This window comes from Megalobrama amblycephala, linkage group LG17, assembly GCF_018812025.1.
Source record: "Megalobrama amblycephala isolate DHTTF-2021 linkage group LG17, ASM1881202v1, whole genome shotgun sequence".
NCBI classification, from domain to species: Eukaryota; Metazoa; Chordata; class Actinopteri; order Cypriniformes; family Xenocyprididae; genus Megalobrama; species Megalobrama amblycephala.
In genome coordinates this window covers 26,629,290-26,652,813 of record NC_063060.1, presented here as the reverse complement: position 1 = coordinate 26,652,813, position 23,524 = coordinate 26,629,290, and the positions used below count along the sequence as shown (strand labels likewise).

At 38.3% G+C, this 23,524-nt stretch overlaps 1 protein-coding gene across 1 annotated transcript in view; it reads left to right on the top strand.

Moving 5' to 3' along the window:
- The window catches only part of ptprfb (protein tyrosine phosphatase receptor type Fb), a 235,675-nt gene that overhangs the window by 171,236 nt on the left and 40,915 nt on the right, over positions 1–23,524 (top strand). Inside the window, 7 exon segments of the mRNA XM_048162494.1 lie at positions 2,916–2,942; positions 10,664–10,781; positions 12,628–13,206; positions 14,377–14,474; positions 14,995–15,251; positions 18,590–18,671; positions 21,871–22,098. Of these exon segments, the coding sequence (XP_048018451.1) occupies positions 2,916–2,942; positions 10,664–10,781; positions 12,628–13,206; positions 14,377–14,474; positions 14,995–15,251; positions 18,590–18,671; positions 21,871–22,098 (1,389 nt within the window).

Here is a 23,524-nt window from a genome sequence, read left to right as displayed (position 1 = left end):
GCAGACTTCCATTACTATTTTAATATCCTGTCTGAAAATTGCCGCATTTGGCTATAGCTGAAGATTCCTATCAGTTCTGACCTGTTTTTTCTGCTCTCTGAAGCATTTTAATAAACCAGGCTAATTTATTCATCTAGCATTCAAAGAGAATGATCCTGAAGAGATAATTTTGGGAAAGCAAAGGCCTGTATGTTTAACAGAGGCTAAAGTGCCACGCGGAAAACAACAACCCATTAAGAAAGCAGATACGTGGAAAAAATGTCTCATTAACTTGAGCTTAAAGAGGTTGTTTGTGTTTATTTAAGCGTACGTTTCTTGTGTCTGTGCTACGGTGGGGTTTAGTTATAATGTATAGCAGACTGAAGGAACTGTGGCAGCTTTTCCATCCCCTGTAGATGCTATTGTGTATGTGCTAATGTAGCCCCTCCAGTTCGCGCCGCCCACTGCAAGTGGTACGTAAACCCGGCCGGTTCACATAGCAGGTGGGCGCTCTAACAAGGTGGCTAAAGACCACAGTCTCTAACGTCAGTCGCTAGAGTTCCTCTTGAGATCCAGGGGAGAGAGTTTTACATGCACAGCTGTTACTGACCTACGTCCGTTACACCCCCCACCCCCCCAAACCTCAGTCCCATCTGGGTCACGGCACCAATATAGCCCCTTCAGTTTCCACCACCTGCTCCAAGCAGGACTCGAACCCGGGCCTGTCTGCATAGGAGGTGGGCACTCTAACAAGGAGGCTAAAGCACCTCTTGAGATCAGGGGAGTGAGGTTTACATGCACAGCTCTTACCGGCCTACGTCTGTTACACCAAGTGCACTTTGGTACTGTATCTACGCTGCAGCACTGTGCACGATTAATAGGACAGTTAAAGTCAGCGGTTTAGGAGGAGTCCATTGAGTAGGAAGTGAATGCAGTGAAACCGCAATGACTCAGTGATTGAAGTACAACTCTTAAGTGCAGACCTGAAGGGTTAGAAGCGCTCTCCGGCCCATTATAACTGATCAATGTTTCAGCCTCCACGCTTTCTACTCAACTTATCAGCATGACTTCAGCTCCTCGCCGAGAAAGGTAATGACGGGCGGTTTGGGCCTGTAGGCAGTCATGCCCTGGGTAAAGTCATTTTTACTGGACTTTTAGGAAGGCATGCCCTGGGCAAAGCCAGTGGATTCTCGTGTGCTGTCAGGTGCTTTTAAAATCGTCCATGAGACTCCCAGCTCTGAGCAGCCGCCGGGCTAACAAGACACCACATATGCGAGGCGCTATCCTATAGGATTGGCTGTGTGAGGTCTGTGTTAGGGAAACAGACTGAAACATTGGCCTCCGTCTAGTCTGCTAATGGTACTGTTATGCAATATATATATACACAGATCTAGATCAGCTCCATCATGAGAAGCAATTGTACGATATGGATGAATGTTTGCAGACTGATCTAATATAGAAAATTACAGTGTGGGGGTCTGCACACTGATATTGTGACATGCTTCACTGCACTTTGCAGATTCTCGGCTAGAAAGGAGCCATTTCCTTTTTCTTCCCGAAGAGGAATATCAACTCCGGTTGAGTTGGCTTCTCGGTCCAGGAAAGATTTGATGCTTCGTGTGTGCGCCTTTTGTTGAAGGTTCAGTAAGAGAAAGCAATGGTTGTGGGTGCTCAGTGTCAGTAAAGTTTGATGTCACCTAGCTGGCAATGTGATAGAGGTAATGGGATTTCATGCTCAACACCACCAGAAGATTCGCACCAAGAAACAGGCTATTCAATCCTGATGGGATTCACAGTCAAAAGTTTATATATATATATATATATATATATATATATATATATATATATATATATATGTGTCTTGTGTTTAAATTAAAAACTTTTTTAGAAATCACTAAAACTGTAAAACTTCACCATTTGTCTGAATACATCAATCCTGTAGTACAGGGGTCACCATTCCTGCTCCTGAAGGGCCGGTGTCTCTGCAGAGTTTAGCTCCAACCCTAATCATACACACCTGAAGCAGCTAATTAAGGTCCTACTAAGCATACTAGAAACTTCCAGGAAGGCGTGCTGATGCAAGTTGGAGCTAAACTCTGCAGGACACCGGCCCTCCAGGAACAAGTCTGGGGACCCCTGCTGTAGTACCAGTATCTGCCAGCAGGGGCCAAAATTGTGTGTAAATGTAAAATGTGGCTTTTTTTTGTGCAAACACAAATGTGTCAGTGAAATAAGATTAGTGATGTACAACATTCAAATTTTCTAAATAAATGAAAAACATGAACAATTTAAATCATTTCTTTGAAATGCTTTAAGTAAATAGGCAAAATGTAAAAATGGAGGAAATGAGCTGGACAATTCAATAAACAGTATCAACTGATACTCTAATATTCAGCCGATAACCAATATGGTACTGATATTTTGTGCATCCTTAACAAAAATTGTGACAAAATTGCTTTAATTATACACACGTAACAAGGCAGTGCATCTGTGATTAAATGTTTTGTATTGTACAATATTTCTGTGTGTCTTTTGGAGGTCAATTTTCAGGTTTATAATGAAAGCAGCTCAGGTAAGTGTCTGTGAATTGCAATATTTGCAACCATGCTGAGACTAAAACGTTCTTGCACCAGGTGTAAGTGGTGCAATAGTTGTCATTTCTTTCTCCCACAGAGCGACAGAATGAAGCACCTTGCCTTTCTTAACAGTATACCACTGCTCCTTTTACCTGACATTATGTGGCACTGTGTCAAATGTGAAATATTGTCATCTCTCCTCCTCCACCCTTCTCCTCTGTCTCTGTAGCATGTCACTGTTAACGCTATGTGTTCATCTGTAGATGAGAGAAAAAAAAGGTAGCGATGCTTTTTTTTCTCCCCAGTAGTGCCATCTCTGATTCATTTTCCCCCTCTCATCTGTCATATGTTTTCCATCAGTGGAAAATTGAAGAGTCCACGGAATATGTGAGTAACTCAAGTGTGAGCGGGTGGTTTGCGGCATTGGGCCTGCGGGGATGCTCTGCGTTTGTGTTCATCTATCGCTTTTTCCTCTCTCGCTTGGCTTTTCTTCATTTGAAACTAACATTTCTCTTTGTAAGGAGGGATTAACAGTTTGAGTGAACTCCTTCTGTGTGCTTGATATGAATTTGGACCAAGCAGCTTGTAGAAAAGGGGAGAAATGGGGGAAAATACACAATCGGCAACATTTAGCATCTTTTGAGCATTGTTGCAAACATATTCCTAACTCTGTACCCGTTCACTCGCACACACACAGAAAAGACCAGAATAAATTGCAGCATTTTCAGCATTATACTGAAGGTCTCCCACTAATGCACTGTATTTACTAATGGTAATGATGCCGCATGCTCAAAAGGTCTGGCCCCTGAGAGCACATTTCACTGACAGTGTAATGACTGCGCTAATGACTTTTAGCATAGTAAGTACCCGTTATTCACTCTCACACACACACACACACACACACACACACACACAATCACATGTGTGTGTATGTCACTGGAAGAGACTGGAAGAGACCATCACTACTGGAGCACTCTTGTTGAATATTCCATGAAGAGCTGGCAAGTTTAACATTTCCTGAATAATAAACCCTCACTTGTACTGAGATGAGAAATACTGTACATGTATAGACAAGGACACTTGACTAGAGAGATAGAAGAGATGGTTTAAACTGAGACTTACTGATTTAAATAGTTTTATGAATGAAAGCTTTGTCTAACTTGTGGTTATAATAATCACAAGAACATTTTTCTGGCCAAAATAACATCTAACTTTAGTCATTGGTCTAAATGTAGGCTGTTTATTGGAAAATAAACCCAGACAGAGTTTATTTTATTCAGCTAACTATACATTATCCCACTTATTACATTGTTACTCGCCCAATAAATAAATGCATAATTAAAATTATTATGTAAGAAGGAATCTGTTGCCGGGAACAAGAGTCATTTCATTCTATAATATTTGATGGCAGAATGCATCGATTACCCAATCCTAAGTATTCCAGAGAGCCATGTCAACAACTGTAATTTTCATAACGGTTATGAGTTTAGATACTGAGTCATGACGAATGCATGACTTTGTATTGTTTTTGCTGCTTCTTTTAAATGGGAAGCATGGAAAGGGATATTAATGGAGAAGTTACTATCTGCTTGGCTCCTTTGTGAATGGGTTGGGAAAGGAAGGCATTGAATGATGTTACCTGCTTTCAGCAGAGGGACCGGTTCAGGGTTATGTGTGCTGTGAGTGTTGAAAACCAGTGAAGCCTGGCTGGAGAGCTAAAGCTGCAGACAACAGTCGGCTTTCAACACTATAGCTCTTTGTGAATGTAGGTATGTGTTGTCTGTGAGCATGCCTTTTTGTGTGTGTTTGTGTGTGTGTGTGTGTGTGTTTCGTTGTTCCAGAGTTTCCTCAAAAGATTCTTATAGTTGCGTGACAGCCCACTACAGTTCGGGGCCTGGCTTGCGTTACGCTAGTAAATCCTCTTACTGCCTAGATTTGGAGCATTAAAAAAGAGCAGAAGAATTGGGCGCACTTCAGTTACCAGTGTCGTTTTCCTCCCAGTGAAGCCTGACCCCATTTCTCAGTCCACCCATCTCTGTGCCAGCAGACTGGCTGCCGTCTCTCTGGAGCCCTGCTGTTAGCGACCGCACCTGCTCTGCTGCCACTGCGTGCTGCCACCTGCCTGGAAAGCATTCAGCGTGAGCCAATCGCTTGCTCACGCCAAATTGCTTTCCTATCCCTCTCCCATGATTCAGGGTTATCTGGCAGTCTGTCAGCGAACTGGATTTCTGGAATCTGGGATTCATACGTTAATTCGAGGATTCACACCTGACCTGGTGACCTTTAGCTGTCACAGTTAGGTGTGCGTGTATTTGAGTACAAATCGAGGTCACCCACCAAATTTATCATCTCTCTGATGTTGGATGTAGTTATGTGTTAAACTGCCCTTGCAGAAATTGACTAGATGAATGGGTCAGAGCATCTCCAAAACTGCACCTCTTGTGGGGTGTTCCTGGTCTGCAGTGGTCTGTATCTATCAAAAGTGGTCCGAAAAAGGAAGGATGCATGTGAGGAGCGAAGGCTGGCCTGTGTGGTCCGATCCAACAGACGAGCTACTGTAGCTCAAATTGCTCAAGAAGTTAATGCTGGTTCTGATAGAAAGGTGTCAGAATACACAGTGCATCGCAGTTTGTTGCGTATGGGGCTGCAGACCAGTCAGGGTGCCCGTGCTGACCCCTGTCCACCCCTGAAAGCACCAACAGTGGGCACGTGAGCTTCAGAACTGGACCATGGAGCAATGGAAGAAGGTGGCCTGGTCTGATGAATCACATTTTCTTTTACATCACGTGGATGGCTGGGTGCGTTGCATCGCTTACCTGGGGAACACATGGCACTGGGATGCACTATGGAAAGAAGGCAAGCCGATGGAGGCAGTGTGATGCTTTGGGCAATGTTCTGCTGGGAAACCTTGGATCCTGTCATCCATGTGGATGTTACTTTGACACGTACCACCTACCTAAGCATACAGCAGGGTAATACGCCCTGCCACAAAGCAAAAATGGTTCGGGAATGGTTTGAGGAGCACAACAACGAGTTTGAGGTGTTGATTTGGCCTCAAAATTCCCCAGATCTCAATCCAGTCGAGCATCTGTGTGATGTGCTGAACAAACAAGTCCAATCCATGGAGGCCCCACCTCGCAACTTACAGGACTTAAAGGATCTGCTGCTAACATCTTGGTGCAGATACCACAGCACACCTTCAGGGGTCTAGTGGAGTCCAGGCCTCTGGGTCAGGGCTGTTTTGGCAGCAAAAGAGGGACCAACACAATATTAGGAAGGTGGTCATAATGTTATGCCTGACCTTTACCCTATATATATATATATATATATATATATATATATATATATATATATATATATCCTATATATTAAGCAGCACAACTGTTTTATATATATAATGTTTATTGAAGCAACATATTAGAATGATTACTGAAGGATTATGTGACACTAAAGACTGGAGTAATGATGCTGAAAATGTAGCTTTGCCATCACAGGAATAAAATACATTTTAAAATATATTCACATAGAAAACTGTTATTTTAAATTGGAATAATATTTCACAATATTACTGTAATTTTGATCCGATAAATGCAACCTTGTTGAGTGTAAAAGAGTTTTGAAGAGAATATGAAGGAGGTACAAGATGTAATTGGCAGAATAAAATAAGAGAGTACATAGAAATAACGAGTTGGAAAATAAAAGGAAAAAAAATAATAGAATAATAGAAATAATAGAAAAATAATAGGATAATAGAAGTAAAATAAATATATATATCAAAACATAGGAGAGTACAGGAGAGAATTAAGCCTTTAAGATACTTTTTAAAAGTGCTAATTGAATAATCTACTTGTAAGTTGTCAGGTTGTCACTTGAACATCTTGGGATCACAGTGACAAAACACTTCACTTTTTTCAGACATGTTTTAGGCACAACCATCAAAGTAGGTTTTAATGAATCAATCCTACAAGACGCTAATACAACTCTCATAACTTTCTCTTTTTTTTACACTATTTGAAGGAGGTGCCATAAATAATTGATTGCAGTATTACAGTAGTAATTATGGCATTTTTGTCGAAAAATGGTAATTGTAATATATTACAATTATTATTATTGTAATATAATGATTAGGGAAAAAATACAAATAAAATAACATGCTTCATGGTTCTTTTCTGTATATGGCTTCATAAGTATATTGTCATCTCAGCTAGGATTAGCTTGAACTGAAATGCAACACTGCACTTTTCTCACATAGCTGCAAAGTTTTTGTGACTTTTCTGGCACTCTTCAGTGGTAACACAAATAAATGGATCTGTTCTGTGCTATGCAGTAGTTTCAGGCCCACTTCTACATTTACACTGCTCTGTTCAGTGGATAATTGGTCTGCACTTTGTAATCATTTATGGTAGCACAGTTTTGTCACACTTTTGGACTGAATATCTCTCACATTCTAATAATATGACCATGTGAGAAACAAACAAAACAGTTGGACAGTAGTTTCATTACTATATTGAAGTAAATTTAACTTTAATAAAGTCTAGCTAACTCTAGGCTTGAATAGATGTACACTATTACATACTGTACACATTGTCATCGAGATACACCCATGTCTAAGAAAAACACCTAACATCTGTATTATGAAACCTGTCTTAACTCTTAAAGACACTTCATTCAAGCCATTTTTAGATCCTCTCTTTTCATCAAAGGTGAGAATCTCTATTAATTTCTTTCACCTCAGGCTCTATTCAGAGATATCACCAACACATAATGGAACTGTGCTGCTCTTTTCACTGATGACATTGATTATCGCTTGACAGCAGAGAGACATGCTGGTGTCAGCGAGTGACATCTGTGCACCTCTGTGTTATTTATTCTAGCAATCAGCCATTTTGAAGGTTAGCGTCAGCTGCTAGCTCACTAATGAAGTGTGACTGTGCTCAGTGTAAAGAGGAAACACACACCTATTAAGACGGCTTGCCATTAATCTCACCTTGTTTCATTAGAAAGAGAACCTCAAGAAAATCAGATTTAGCTTGAACTTAAATAAGTTATTAACTATTGTTTGGATGACAAAAACATTTGGCTGATGCTGATAATTATTTTTATATGTATATTTTAAACAGACTTCAAATTTTAGTAATTAAATTTAACTTTCTAAATGTGTATATTTTAAAAATATTTCAGAGTTGTTATATATAAGACTCTATATTTACACTTCCTTTCAAAAGTTTGGGGTTGTTAAGATTTTGTTTTTGAAAAGTCTCTTATGCTGACTAAGGCTGCATTTATTGGATCAAAAATACAACAGTTATATTGTGAAATATTATTACAATTTAACATAAATGTTTTCTATGTGAATTCTATGTAATTTATTCCTGTGATAACAAAGGGAATTTTCAGCAGCCATTATGCTAATTTTCAGTGTCACATGATCTTGCAGATATTATTCTTATATGCATTTAGAAAAAAAAAAACTATATTTTTTCTATTTAAATATATTTTATTATTAAAACTGTTTAATATAATACGCCCTAATATAATCTGCTTCCACCTGTCAACCTAATCAAACTGATCATTAAAACAAACTTATAACATCAAATGAAAACTAATATTTTCTGATGCAGATAATGTCTTGCTCATGCACTTCTTCAGAGCACTCATAGTGAAAGGTTCACTACAAACTGTTCTTTTTATAGCTTCCTGTAGAGGTAAAAGTGAATGTGCACTAGTGTACTACTCACAGAACTTATCCAAAAATAAGTTGACTATTAAAAAGAACAGCTTCAGTTCACAAATAAAATATATTGTTTAAATTGCTACTACCTGTAAATGCTACCTAAAAATGCTTAAAAACACTAACTTGGTGAGATTTATACTTGGTTTTAATAAATAGAACGTTAATTACATAGTTAATGTAAAAATCTAAAATAGAATTGTATTTGGTTTTGATGTAAATTTAACCAGGAAAATGTGACAACATTGAGAGTGAATTTACATTTTATTTATTTTAAAAAAACAAAACAAAAAAAAAAAAACTAAAAGACTCCTACTTAGTTAAACTTCTGTTCTCTGGTAGTGCGAGCTGTTCCCTTTGCTCAAAAAAATTATAAAAGAGCACTATTTATGATAGAGAAAATGAGAGATGAAAATGCAATTGCTTTGCCTATAAAAAGTAATTTTGTATGATGAAAGTAATGAATAAATGCTCAAACTCAAAAGGTCATTTAAATGTATCCAATCATTTACATTTTACCCTATGTTCCACCTCTTTAGGGCTTCTGTGGGAGAGAAAACCAAACCAATCCTTAGTTTAAAAAAAGAAAATTGTGAAATGTGGGCACATATTGGTATAAGTACTAATATAATTAAAACCTTAATTATAGAAGATACTCAGTCAAGTCATGCTAAGAAGGCTAATGAGAAGCTTTTAAAATGCCGTTTTCATGAACTCGATTTACCAGAGGATTTGTGACCATGTGTAATATAGGAGTCGTGTGTGTGTGTGTGTGTGTGTGTGTGTGTGTGTGTGTGTGTGTGTGGGCATGAGGCGGGTAAACATTTGCTGTGTTATGACCTTGGTTTATTTCCATGTCTACATTTAAGTGTAGTTGAACCTGTACTCTTTAATTATTGTGCAAGTTTGGTTTCTTTCTGTGTGTGTGTGAGAGAGAGGATTTTCAGCACATCATTTGCAGGTAACCCTGCAAGTACACTAAGAAGAGATTACTTGAGTAACTGTAAGCATTACAGACATTATTCCTCATGAGGCATTTCTTCAGTAAAATTACTTTTCTATTCATATAGCTAATTCATGTTTAAAGAGGATGAATAGCAGCGGATTAATGATGCACAGTTTCAGGGGCCATTTACATGACACCGTTTTCAATTAAAAACAGAACACTTTTTATGCATTCATTTTTGGGGCCCTGAAAATGCAAACTTTTGAAAACCAGTTCAAAGTTTTTGAAAGCGATACTGTTATTGTCTCCATGTAAACTACAAAAACGTGAATTTGTGAAAACGGTGACGTCATGCACATGCGTATTACATGTTCAGTCTATAGGCATTTTGTGTTTCTTTACAAAGTGACATCGCCAAATACTGGCCCGGCATGCAAAATACAGCATTTTTAGTAGTTTCCGCGAATCCATGAACTGAAATCTTTTCGACGGCCAGTGTTGTCTGTACTTTAAAAAAAAAAAAAAAAAAAAAAATGCAAAGGAAAAACTTTTCCATATCTATCATTGTTGCGTAAACATACGTTGAAATTATTTAACTCTGATGCGTTTTATTGGTTTGTTACTTGTCTGGGCTGCTTTGCGAGAACTACAGTATGTGATTGATTGCAAAAAGCCACAATGTAAGGATGCTGAATCAGTAGTGGAGGTATATTACTATAAACTATCTTTGGGGAAAAAGTGAAAATATTGTGTTTTAACCCTAATCCAGACTTTGTGTGTGTGTGTGTGTGTGTGTGTGTGTGTGTGTGTGTGTGTGTGTGTGTGTGTGTGTGTGTGTGCGCATGTGTTCCTACAGTTGCTTGCGTGTGCTGTGTTTGACGTTCTCTGTTTCTTTCTTTGGTTTGTGAGTTTGTTCAGTTGCTCACACAGGTTTTCTGTTGATGTCAACCAGATGTGTCTTAGTTCTAGTTGTGTACACCAGTTGAGCTAATTTGTGAACTAATTTGGCTTACTTTTTGAGGAACTTTGAAAACCCTATTTAAAAAAAAAAGGGGGGGGGGGTCATTCCAATATCTGCCAAATTACAGACAGTTGAAAAAAAAAAAAATGTCCTCATAAAACATTTAGTCACTGGTGTAAAGCAATAAGATTGACACCCATGGTTGAGCTGCTTTGGTTCTTCTTTTTGTGGCTTGGAAGAGCTTCTCATAGAAGAAGCTTTTCAAAGCCTTTCGGAGTTATTATTTGAATGTGCAGTATGATATTAAAAGAGAAATGTTTTTATAAGGGGTTTGTAAATGGTTAATCGTTGGGGTGTGTGTGGTTTATTGGAGGGTTTGTGATCAGTGTCTGCCAGTGGGGATGGCATGAGGGCGTCTCTAGATAAAGCTATCTTGGCATCTTAGGCATCATGCTGTTTCCGTTTAACAGGAGGCTGTGATCACCGGACTTCTCTCCGAGACCTCTTACTCTGTTACCGTGGCAGCGTACACAACCAAGGGTGATGGGGCGCGCAGCAAAGCCAAAGTCATCACCACCACCGGAGCAGGTAGAAACTCACACTTTACACTTGACTCGCTTCACGCTCAAATTCCACCTTGTTTACTTTCCTAATGCATGCTTCTGGTCTTATTCTGCATGATTTATTGGTGCACATTGTTCTAGAGAAGAAAAATTCTAAATATTATAACTTGCTTCACTTCTGGTACATCTTTTCTTCTCTACTGATGTCACCAGATGCTATATTCCACTGAATGTCCTCTTTTACTTGGAAATATATCACATTACAGAAGTAAAATTCGGTTTCATATTGACTTTAAATCCTGAATGTGTCTGTGGAGGTTTTCAGTGACAATTCATTGTAGAATGTCTGGTGACATTTAATCAAAATCAGCTTTTGCAAGGCATTTCTTCACTCAAGGATAAAGTAGCTGAAAAGGTCTCAATTTTATACTATTATTATTAAATATTAAAAATGTTATAGAATTATGGTCAATATGAAAAGACATTTGCAGCTGCTCAAGAAACATTTCTTACTGTTATCAATGTTGAAAACCGTTTTATTGCTTAATATTTAACTGCTTAATATTTTAGTGGATGATAGGGGCGTAATGGTACACAAACATGATGGTTCAGTATATACCTCGGTAGTTAAAAGTTGCTACATAAAATTGCTTCTTTTTAAGAAACAGTTGTTTATTGAACAAATTGTGTCTCTCTCTTTAAATAAATTCAATTATAATTAACATGTTCTTAAGGATTAAAAAAAAATCGATCTCGGCTAATGCTGTAAACTATATGTAGGAAGCCCTTTCTTGAACATTACTATAATATTAAAAGTTTCAATTAACAACAGAGCCCAAACTATTAAATTCAGTTGCTATTTATTTTTAGATATATAATCAACACTCAAATAAAAAACATGTAAATTGCACATAAGGCAGGTTTTGCATTCACTTCTAAATCTATTAATAAAATATTTTTCAATTATTTTTCTACTCCAAATTTTTGAAATATGATTATTTACACAGTTAATGTCATAACTTGTTTTCATGACAAATTTATTTATACATATATTAAATAATGAAAGCATTTCTAACAGGTAACATAAATATAATGAACATATAAGCTAATATTGTGCATATATTTAGTGAAATGCTCCCCTCTAGAATTCATTTCTCTAGTGAACTAACATGGTGTGGACACTAAATGACTTGCCTGAGGTAAATGTTATGCTATGTGAGATATTACTCTCATGCTGTTTTATTGATGTCTTTCTGCGGTGATTGAGAGATTACACGTAAACATATCTATGCATAGATGTTCTGTAATTCTTCTTCTGGGCTTTTTCCTGTTGTGGCGGTTAGCAAACAGTGTTGCATTACCGTGCACATCCCCTTATGGATTGGAGTGTGAATCGCCTGTGACTGACTGTATTCGTCGTCTTACTGCATGCACCGAACCGTGACGTCCGTATAGTTACTGTTCAGGACGAATATATGTACCGTTACACCCCTAGTGGATAACCATGAGAGAGAATTCTTTAATTTTATTTATTTTTATTTGAAATAAAAAACTTTTGTAACATTACGAATGTCTTCAGTATGATTTTTGATCAATTTAATGCATCTTTGATGTATAAAATTAATTTCTTTAAAAAAAAATCATACTGACTTTTGAACGGTAGTGTATTTATATTTATTTTTTAAGATGATGAGAAAAAAATATTTTATTTTCCTTTGACTAATTGACTAAGTAATTCTGCTATGCCAGAATAAGAGTATGGTTTTAGACATTTTCAAAGTTCAGGAGGATTTTGTCTGTAATCTAAAAAGTCCATGCACAATAACCCTCTTTTCAGCAATGCTTCACATATTCTCACTTTGCCCCTGCAGTGCCTGGTAAACCCACGATGATCATCAGCACCACCATCGGCAACACGGCTCTCATCCAGTGGCAGCCTCCTAAGGACATGGTGGGTGAGCTGATTGGCTACCGACTGCGGTACAAGCGTCTGGAGGAAGAGAACTATGAAGTCCGTGAGTTTGCGCGCACTGACGACCACCACACCGCCACAGACTTGCACAAGGGTGCAACCTATAGCTTCCACCTGAGCGCCAGGAACCGGGCAGGAGCTGGAGAGGAGTACGTAAAAGAGATCAGCACTCCGGAGGACGTGCCCAGCGGGTTTCCCCACAACCTGCGTGTTGTGGGCCTGACCACCTCCACCACTAGCCTGGCCTGGAACCCACCGGCCCTGTCTGAGCGCAACGGACGCATCACCCAATACCTAGTGGTGTACCGTGACATCAACAGCAAACAGAACAGCACCAACCGTACCGCCGAAACCCAGATGACCATTCAGGGGCTTCGGCCAGACACCACCTACGATATCCGTGTGCAAGCCTTCACCAGCAAGGGAGGGGGTCCCATAAGTCCTAGTATCCAGAGCAGAACCATGTCTACATCACCTGGTTTGTGTTTAGACTCCGTGGCTTACGTTAAATCGCTTAAATAGATACAGAAATCCTTTTATCCCTCTGTGTAGTGTGTGGTGTAATTTATCACTGTGTCAGGCCCCAGATAATTACAATGCACTGTAATATAATTATAATGCACCTTATACACTATATTTAATGATACAGGTGCACATACTACACACCCCTATTTATGTTCCAAGAAAAATTGTGTCCGGAAAACAGCATCTTAACGTGTTCATTTCTGTCTTAACACATCTGAACTTAAGATGAAATCTTTGTCCACTAGTCACAGAGAAATCACAAGATAACCAGTGAATTGTTTTTGCTGCAATAACACACACTAGAAACACCATAGCCATTTTGTCATGCTAAGACCATGATAAATGTGCAGTGTTATGAAAATATTCAATTATCTTCACTTTGGGTGGTCCGTATCAAGGCAAGTGGAGAAGTCCTCCCTTTGTGTTTTACTTTATGCGAACTGAAATCTGTCTTATGTTTAGCGGAGTCATTGTTGTTATTGTTAACTAAAACTATTTAAAATTGTTTTCGATAATTGAAGAATACAGCTTAAATAAAATGAAACATAAATATTATATTTAAAAAAACTATGTTTAAAAACTTGTTTTCTTGGCAAATACCTGAAAGAAGTTGAAGTATAAAAACTGAAATAAAATTTTATTAAAGCTGTATGGAAATATTAAAAGTCACTAAAACTTGAACTAAAAATTTAAAATATAAAAACAAAAGCTAATTCAAAATATTAATAAATAATATTAAAGTCTTTAAATAATACTAAAATAACACTAAGCAGAATAGCATCTCAGTTATTAGGAGTTTTAAGTTTCCTGTAGTTGGGAAAAGTATAGCTAGAGTCACAATTTCTTTATGTTGTTCTCAAAAAATATGCTGATATTATAGTTTACAGAAAAGCTTTTACAGGAAATATTCAGACGGGCTTTATTTCCTTCTTTATTAAAAAATGCATGCGAGATACTGTAAGTACTTTATTGCAGTGTCAGTAATTTCACACAAACAGTAAACAGTCCTTTGTAACCCATTTCAGAAGCTTTGTTTTGTTTAAAATGTTACCTTATACATAATTTAAACCCTGAGCAAAGCTCTGCATATGTGCTTATAAAATCCCTGTTTTCTGCCCAATAGCATTTGCCACAAGTTTTGGTGTCAAAGCTGTGATGAAAACCTCTGTCCTTCTCACCTGGGAGGTGCCAGAAAATTATAAATCCCAAGTGCCTTTTAAGGTAAGACCCCATTGACTTACAAAACATTTCTCATATTAAAAGATATAATTCACACAAATGTATGTTTATGGCTGTTTTCATACTGTTTTTGTAATCTAGCCCTTGGGGGTCTGCTTTATAATGGTCTAATGTTGCAACAGATGTAAATGTAATCTTACCTATTAGGTTTTAAGTGCTGATTCTGTAAATTCACATGTGGTTTTGTAAAATTGCGAATCACGCTGTTGGTCAGTAAGCTTAAATGCTTTGAAAAGTCTGTCAGAACAGTCTCTGGCCTACAGTGGATTTGACAGACAGTCTGTGTGGCGTCTCTGCATGCCAGCCACCGGTATAAAACCATAACAGTAATATCCTGATGGGCCAAGCCCAAAAAACAGCACACTGTTTCCATCGCTAGAAGTGACTGCATGGGGATAAAGTCTGTTTATGCAATCAAGTTCTTTGTTTAAATAAAACTGAATGAAAAATTAGATTTAGTGAGCCGTGCAACTGAGTGAAATTGAACCTCTCCCTCCTGTAGATCCTTTATAACCAGCAGAGTGTGGAAGTCCAAGGCAACCTCAAGAGGAAGCTGATCACACGACTGCAGCCAGACACTGATTACTCCTTTGTGCTGATGAGCAGAGGGAACAGTGCTGGTGGTCTCCAGCAACAGGTTTCAATTCGTACTGCACCCGACCTGTTCAAAAGTAAACCTGTCCTGTACACAGCAGACCAGACCAATAATGGTAAACTCACCATCAACCTGCCAAAAGTTCCCACCCCAGCTCCTGTCAGGTTAGTACTCTTGTAATCTGAAAAACAAAATGGGTCATTTTAGTGGTTCAGAAAATAAGTTTGAAAGAAAAAATATGATGTGAATATGATATATATATATATATATATATATATATATATATATATATATATATATATATATATATATATATATATATATACACAGTCAAACTAAAAAATATTCAGACATTTTTGATATATTTTTTGTAGTGGGTGCATAACACTATAGTTCATTTATGTAAGTGAGGATAGCAAAATAAAGTAAACTGTGACATATTATCCCAAAAATTCTTCATACTGTGGACTACCAGTAAAACTGATAAAAATTTGGGACCAAAAATTATTCAGACACTTTGACCTGACCATGTTTTGCTTAAGTGTTATCTGACATAATTAAGGGTGTGTTCACACTTGTCATGTTTGGTTCGATTAAAACGAACCCTGGTGCGATTGCTCGGTTACTGTGGTTCATTTGAACGTGTGAACGCTGCCATCCGAACCCTGGTGCGCACCAAACAAGCGGACAGAGACCGCTGAAAAGATGGGTCTCGGTCCGCTTCCAAACGAACTCTGGTGCGGTTCGAATGATATATGAACACAACATGGGCCGAAGACATGTAAACAAATCAAAAACAGGAAGACGAGACCCTAAAAAGGACAGAATCCTAACGCATGTCGGTTTTTCTCGTCATAGGCGCGAGTTTGCCCATCACAGGCATCAGACGCGTGTCTCCACGCAGCAGAGCGTTTGTGTGTAATGGATGGATTCCCGCCGCTGTTTTGACTCCTTTACACATTTTATAAGCTCTTCACGAGTTCCCAGCTGGCCAACATACCATCATATGCATGCTATGCACCGCTACGCACACACAACGAGCGCATTTACCTCAGCACACAGCATTGTTTTGAATGTTCGGTAAGTTTCGTCTCAAAATAGGCAATACGTCATAAAATCCGACCAATCACGTTGTGAATGTATTCCTATGCCTTAAGGTTTGGTATCTTTTGGTTCGGTGATAAAATTGCCAATCTGAACGCTAATCGGACCAGGACTAAATGTTTTTTTCTTCTTTGGTCCGGACCAAATTAACCAAACGAACCGAACTACAAGTGTGAACGCACCCTAAGATTTTTTTTTTCTGTCACAGTTTAATTCTGAGATCTTGTCATATTTTATTACTATATTTTTTAAACTATAGTGAATTAACTGTATTAATGAATGAAATGTTCAAGGTGTCTGAATAAATATTGGTTTGGCTGTGTGTGTATATGTGTGTGTGTGTGTGTGTGTGTGTGTGTGTGTGTGTGTGTGTGTGTGTGTGTGTGTGTGTGTGTGTGTGTGTGTGTGTGTGTGTGTGTGTATATATATATATATATATATATATATATATATATATATATATATATATATATATATATATATATATATATATATACACTATTAAATAAATTATTTAACAAAAGTAATGAAATATTTTTAAGATTTTAAATTAAATCTTTTATATAAACAAAATTTATATATATAAAATTATTATTTATATACATTTATTTATGTAAAAATAAAAAATTGTAGCAGGTTTTTTTTTTCATACTAATATGGGGGCACTTGATGTCAAACATTTATGCAATGTCTTGATTCACTGATAACAGTTTAAGTAATTTAGAAATGGCTTGCAGCAGATTTTAAATATTATATGTATATAAAGTGTTTTCAATGCAGTTTTTATGTAGTTTTTTTTATGTTGATAATCATCTTATTGCTGTGCATGTAAATGTACTCCTTCCCCTCTATTTAAACCTCATCCATGCGGATACAGTAACACTGCCTGAAGTAATGCCCGCAGCCTCATTCGGGTCAATGACGCCATGCTTTCCGTTCTGCAGTGTAGCTCACACACCATTACCATGCAATTATTCCCCCCCAACTGAACGACTGAATCTCCCCACCTCAGCAAACAGCCTTCCTGCCAACGCTGCAGATTCCAGCTGCTTTTAAACCCAAAACAACGTCATCCTACTGTATTCAGCTTTACATTTGACCTTCTCCTGAAAAAAAGCTGGCTTTTTCAAACTACCAGAAGGTCCTTGTCAGGCTCAAGTGACATCGTCATGTTTTCGCTTCATTCTCCTCTGAGCTGTGTGCTGAAGGATAAGTCGTGATGGAGTGCGTAGAAATCAATAGCGGAGAATGTGCTGGCAGAGAGGCTGTTTTCTATCTTAGCTGAAAGGAAGATATATCTAAAAGTCTTGGTTTGAGACCACTTAGAGTGCAGCCTGTCATGATGGAGGATATGAGCACATCCTGGTCGCAGAAAGCAGACACGCTGTTCTGTTTCTGATGTTCTTGCCACAGAGAGCCCATCAGTACGGCTGAGTGCTCTTCACAGGAGCTCCTGCTTATGGGTGGAGGCCCTTCAGTTATCATACCGCTTAAATGTGTTGTCATAATTTATGCATGAGAAAGGCCTCTTATGTTTATATGTCATTTTCAACACTTAATTTTTCATGAATGAGGAGGTAATGGAAGAGAAGTGGATTGTTTTTGTCCTTTGAGAGGAACATGTTGTTTCTGAGTCTTGCTTTTCCACAGCCAATTATGTTCCCTAAAAAGAAATGAAACTAATTTGCTACTGAACCGCAAAACTGGGAGATATTTTCTCTGACGTCTTGGCCGTTGACAAAATCAGAGCTGGTGCAGTGTGGTCAAAAAAAAAAAACAAAAAAAAAAAAACTCTGCACCTTGTTGCCAATCCCAGGAGGAGAACAGGGCTATGCTCCGGAGTGCCTTTTTTGATTGGTAAAAAGATTACCAGAGTGTTGAGGATGAGAAAGTCTTGGAGAAGATTGGCATTTGTAGTAGTGCTGATTGTTGTGGGATTTCGTGTCAGACACAGCGCTTCGTTCTGCGGGAAATGGCGGAGCTCCGAAGCACAGAGAGAGTTTTTCTTGGAGCTGATTTTGAAAATGCCTCTCGAATCAGACACTGGCCAAATTAAAGCCTCAGCCCCAGTCTTATTATGAGCGGCCGTGTGCCACTCTCCCAAAGTTATGCTTGTCCGGACCACCTGACAGCTCATTCGTGAGAGCTTTATTCACTCACACTCGAAAAGATGGAGCTGATCATTAAAAACCAGTATAGTGTTGAGATGAAGCTATTACTCAGAAAACAAGTCATCAGTTTTTCTACACACTCACACACCTAGAATGGGTCGCTTTTAATTCCCACCAGCGCAAATCTATGACCTTTTGTGGTATAAATGGTGACGCATGTTCAAGTTGCTGTAGTGCAGTTGAGAGTAGTAAAGGTGTGCATTCTAACCGTGTCGTTTTCTGCATAGGTGGTACTACATTGTGGTCGTGCCCGGGTCTCTTACATCATCTCGTCAGTGGATTAATCCTGATGAGATGGAGCTGGATGAGGTGAGTTATTACTGTTTTGTTATTAACAGTATTCAAATGTATATAAAAAAATATGACCGCACACTCAACTTGCGAATAGTTTATTTACCAACGTTTCGGCAAAAAGCCTTTGTCAAGGTATAATTTCACTCCAAGTGGAAAGAGCATAAATAGACAATGAACAGGTGCATACAATTAATCCCAATCAAATATACAATCAATTAATTAAGTAATCTAAAAAACTGTCCAATATACATGACAAGAATAAATACACGTCAACAATAGAAAACATCACCAACAATAAAAAGTAGAAGAAACACTTATAGAAAACAGCTTAGATCGAATTCAACATTCAAACCGTAAGGAATAAGAGTCCTTAATTTATATATCCAATAGGCTTCACGTTTGAGTAAGATACAATCAAGATCACCTCCTCTCGTTCAATACCTATATAACGTAAAGAGGAAACGGGATGAATTAACAGTATTACCAGAGTCATGAGAAATATGATACTAAATGTGACGTGTAAACACTGCAGATCACTGATTGGTCAGAAAGAATCATCACTACCATCTTCATTGGATTTGAAACACGAGACACCAATCCTGCTAGATTTAAATAGTCAGTAACCGCCACCGCAGTATCATTTGTATTCGTTACTCTATTTAAATAACAGTCGCACGCAACTTGAAAAAAAGAAATGGCTGTATCGTGGTCAGTAGACGGGGTGCAGACTCGTTAGTAGCCGAGGAGTGGATTCACGGCAGTAAAGGCACCGCAACTATATCAGTCTATAATCCCACCCACTTTGAAGCGGTACTAAACTGCAGTTGAAAAGCAAACCGAAAGTAAAGCGAGCTGAGTCGTACCACGCAGTGGAAAAGCGCCATATGTTAATATATTTTTAAATGTAATTTATTCCTGTGATGGCAAAGCTGAATTTTCAGCATCATTACTCCAGTCTTTGGTGTCACATGATTCTTCAGAAATCATTTTAATATGGTGATTTGCTATATAAAAAAAAAAACTAAAAAAAAACATTTTTTTCAGGTTTCTTTGATTAATAGAAAATCCAAAATAACAGCATATTTGACATATATTTTTTGTAACAATGTAAAAGTTTTTGCTGTCACTTTTGATCAGTTTGAGGCTAAATTAACGTATTGACTTCTTTAAAAAAAAGGTTAAAGTCATGGAAATTCAGTGGTTCCCAAACTGGGGGCCACAGAGTTATTAAAGGGGGGCTCTTCAGGGTTAGACAAGACCCCGCTGCACAATTATCCCGCTTATTATGCGGGTACTTGCCACACAGGTACAGTAAATCATTAAACACAAAATATTTATTTGACATATTTTATTACCTCAAAATGATTTGCTCTAAGCACGGGCAATTTTGTGAAAGGACTGACAGTGCCAGGTAAACGTAAAGCAAACGATGAATCTACTTAAAATTCACAAATACCAAAACAACGTGTCTAGAACCCATAATAATCAGTGATTCGGTCTACTGGATGTGGCGCAACACGACAAATCCCCAACAATAAACTGATGCCCCTTTCTCTTTATGATGTACTCCAGCGCTCTGACACAAATGACAAATGAATTTGCAACGTTCGCTTTCTCGCTTCCAGTAGACAGCCTCAAGCTGTTGCGGCGGTGCGGTGAAAAGACAAGAAAATGTGACGAGGCATATCTCGCCCTTCAGATTTACCAGTACAATGGTGGGTAATGAAGAGAGACCACAGTGTGTTGCGTGGGCCAAAATATTTGCTTCTGACAATATGAAGCCATACAAGTTAAGACGCCACTTAAACCATGTCTACACCGGACGCGACTGTTGACGCACCGTGCCGTGCCACAACAGCTAGAAGCGACCGATGTGAATCCATTTGTCCTTCCTATGAGAAGTATCTTGAGTGCTTGGAGTATGTCATAAACGGAACAAGGCATCGGTTTACTGTCGGGAATTTGTTGTCACACCGCACTGCATTCAGTGTAGACAACATCACTGATTATAACGGGTTCTGTTGTCTTTTGTCGCGTCAGGTGTATACACGATGTTTACATCATAAACACAAAAAGACGTCTGTTAAAGTTGTAGTACTGTATTAATTACAATATTTTAAATAAATCCTATAGAATTTTTCAATAAAGGTCATGTCTTAAGGTGATGATACACGGGGCAACTTTTTGAGCAATATTGCCGGGCAATGTAGCCGAGCAACGTTGCTTGGGCACTTTCCCATTGAGAATGAGCAACAAATTTATATCTGGATACGTTAGATCGGTCGTGGGCAATTTTTTGAGATCCTCCAATCATAATGTTAGCAGCCAATCACATGACCGGTTCGGAGATTTCAGAAAAAATTAAAACAAGATGGCGGCCTCTCACCGGCAGTGGAGCGGAGAAAAAGAGTGTGAACATATCTTTTTACGCTAGTAAGTTGTCATGCGTCAACCCAAAAGAGGGAATTTACCTCATATATTGCTTAAAATACCAACAGTAATGCGTGTAAGCTGTAATTAAGCCATTGAATATTTTCAGTTAAATACTAAAAAGACGGAGTTAGTTTAACGTCTGTAGTAGCGTAGGCTGTAGGGCTTATGGCACATAAATGTAGCTTTTGATGCGATCGACGCGGGTTCGAATCCGCCTTTTGCTGAACTCGCTCTTCTCCCTTTTTCTATCACAAATCAGATCGGAAAGGCATTTATTTTTAATAAAAATTGAAAAGTTGAAATAAAGTGCCTATAAGTGTTTATAGTAAGGTATTTATTGGGTTGGCAATAGATTTGCTCCTCTCTGATTAGTTGCTGCCAACTGTCTGTTGCCCTAATTAGTTGCCCGTTGACGGCAACATTGCCCAGCAGTATTGCTCAAAAAGTTGCCACGTGTATCATCACCTTTAGAGTGTCTTTATGCGGGAGCATGTATATTCACCAAGAATCCTGGAAAAAAAAAAAAAAAAAAGGTTGCTCATGAAAAAAATATTCCTCTCTACAAAAACTGGCAGGAAAAGTTTGAGAACCATTGGGTTGAAAGATGATAAACCACAGTGATTATTTGTAGAGTTTATATACATTACATGCTTTTACATTCACAGGCAATTGAAATTAAAGCATTGACTGACTTGGCATTAGTTTTCCACACAACACTGAGAGCCTGGCTTTTATGTCTGTTGTCTTACATCAATTCATCTATGTCTGATCTCTTCTTCAGCTCCTGGAGTCTACTGAGGGAGCTCTGCTCAGGAGACGACGTCACACTGACAACATTAGGCCATACATCGCCGCTAAGCTGCTCACCCTCCCAGAAAGCTTCACCTTGGGCGACGAGAAGACGTACAGTGGCTTCTACAACCGTCCCCTTTCTAACAACCAAAACTACCAGTGCTTTGTCATGGCCGAACTCAAGGACCAATACCCTGTTACTGCAAATGAGAAGCAGGTATTACAGATTATAATTTGTTTTTGAACTACAATATATGGGAACCCACATCCGTTTGTATGTTTGCAGTCTTTTATCAACGTCCTTCGAAAATTTCAGTGTGAGTTGCAGATACACAAGCAGTTATTTTGTGAGTCTTGCCAAAGCTTTGTCCTAATAAGCAGCAAAGCTCAATAAGCTTTGTTTGTCGAACAAGCATTAGCTTAAATGCCTCGCCGGTTCTCTCAGCCCCTCTCGCATTTTTCCATCTGCTTCTCAAACGAATCAAAGAATCGAACTCTGCACCCTCAAAGCCCTGAAAGTAATCATCGCTGAAACTTATTGCCCAGACCTCCAGAGGACCAGTTGGATAAATATTCATAATTTCCTCTTATGATAGCGTCAGCAGTGTTTGGCACTTTGAGCTCCTCCATCTCGGCTCTGTGGAAAGAGCAGCAGAATGGATTTGCGTGGCAGGGCTTTGGGAGCACGGAGGCTTGTCCTGATTCCCTTGAAGCTGACTCTTAAGTATCCCTAAAGCTTAGGCATTAATCTGTCCGCCATGCTTTATGAGAAGAGGAGGACAACTTCCTCACTCAGCACTTCAAAGGCCTTTCTGCCCCTCCTTTTTTTTAACCCTGTCAACCTTTCCGTCCTGCCTCGTTCACTCGGACTTCCACAAGACGTTCCTGATCTGCAGAAACTGCACTTGGACGCCTCTTTAACTAATAAAGATTAAACAAGCCCACAGATGATTTGAGAATGTTTAGATAAGTGTGCGATTAGATGAGTGTGTAAGGTTCAAAAGAACAAGCCTAGCCATTTGTCCGTGGCTAGAGAATGATATCTCAGAGAAACGTCCAATGCTCCACATCTAATGCTGCTGTGCCCTTTGGATCTGGCTCTCCAGTAGCTCTCCTGCAGCGGAGCTGTCATAGGAAATGAATGAACAGCTCTGAAATGAGCTGAGCTCCAGTAAAGGGGCCTTTAGAACATATGAAGCCTGGAGCTCGAGACAGAAACACAATCCCGTTGAAAAGCTGCGAAGAAACAGTGTGGAGCTGGGATTGAAATTATAGTCTAGGACTGGGTAAAAAATAATTATTTTCCAATAAATCACAAAATAAAATGCTACCAACCGCAAATCAATAATAATAAATAATATTATTATTAAATATAACCTTAAATCCGTGTGAAATTAATAAATAAACAAAATTAAATTAAATTAAATATATTTTAAGAAATAAAAAATATATATTAAAAGAACTATGATTATATAGGACTGGGATTGAAAAAAAACAGACTAGTATTGGGTAAAATTATTTTTCAATTAATCATGAAATTTACACAATAAAATGTGACCAAATGCTATTTAATAATACTAGTAATGATAATTTAACAATATCAAATAAATGTTAAATTAATCAACACAATTAAATACACAAAT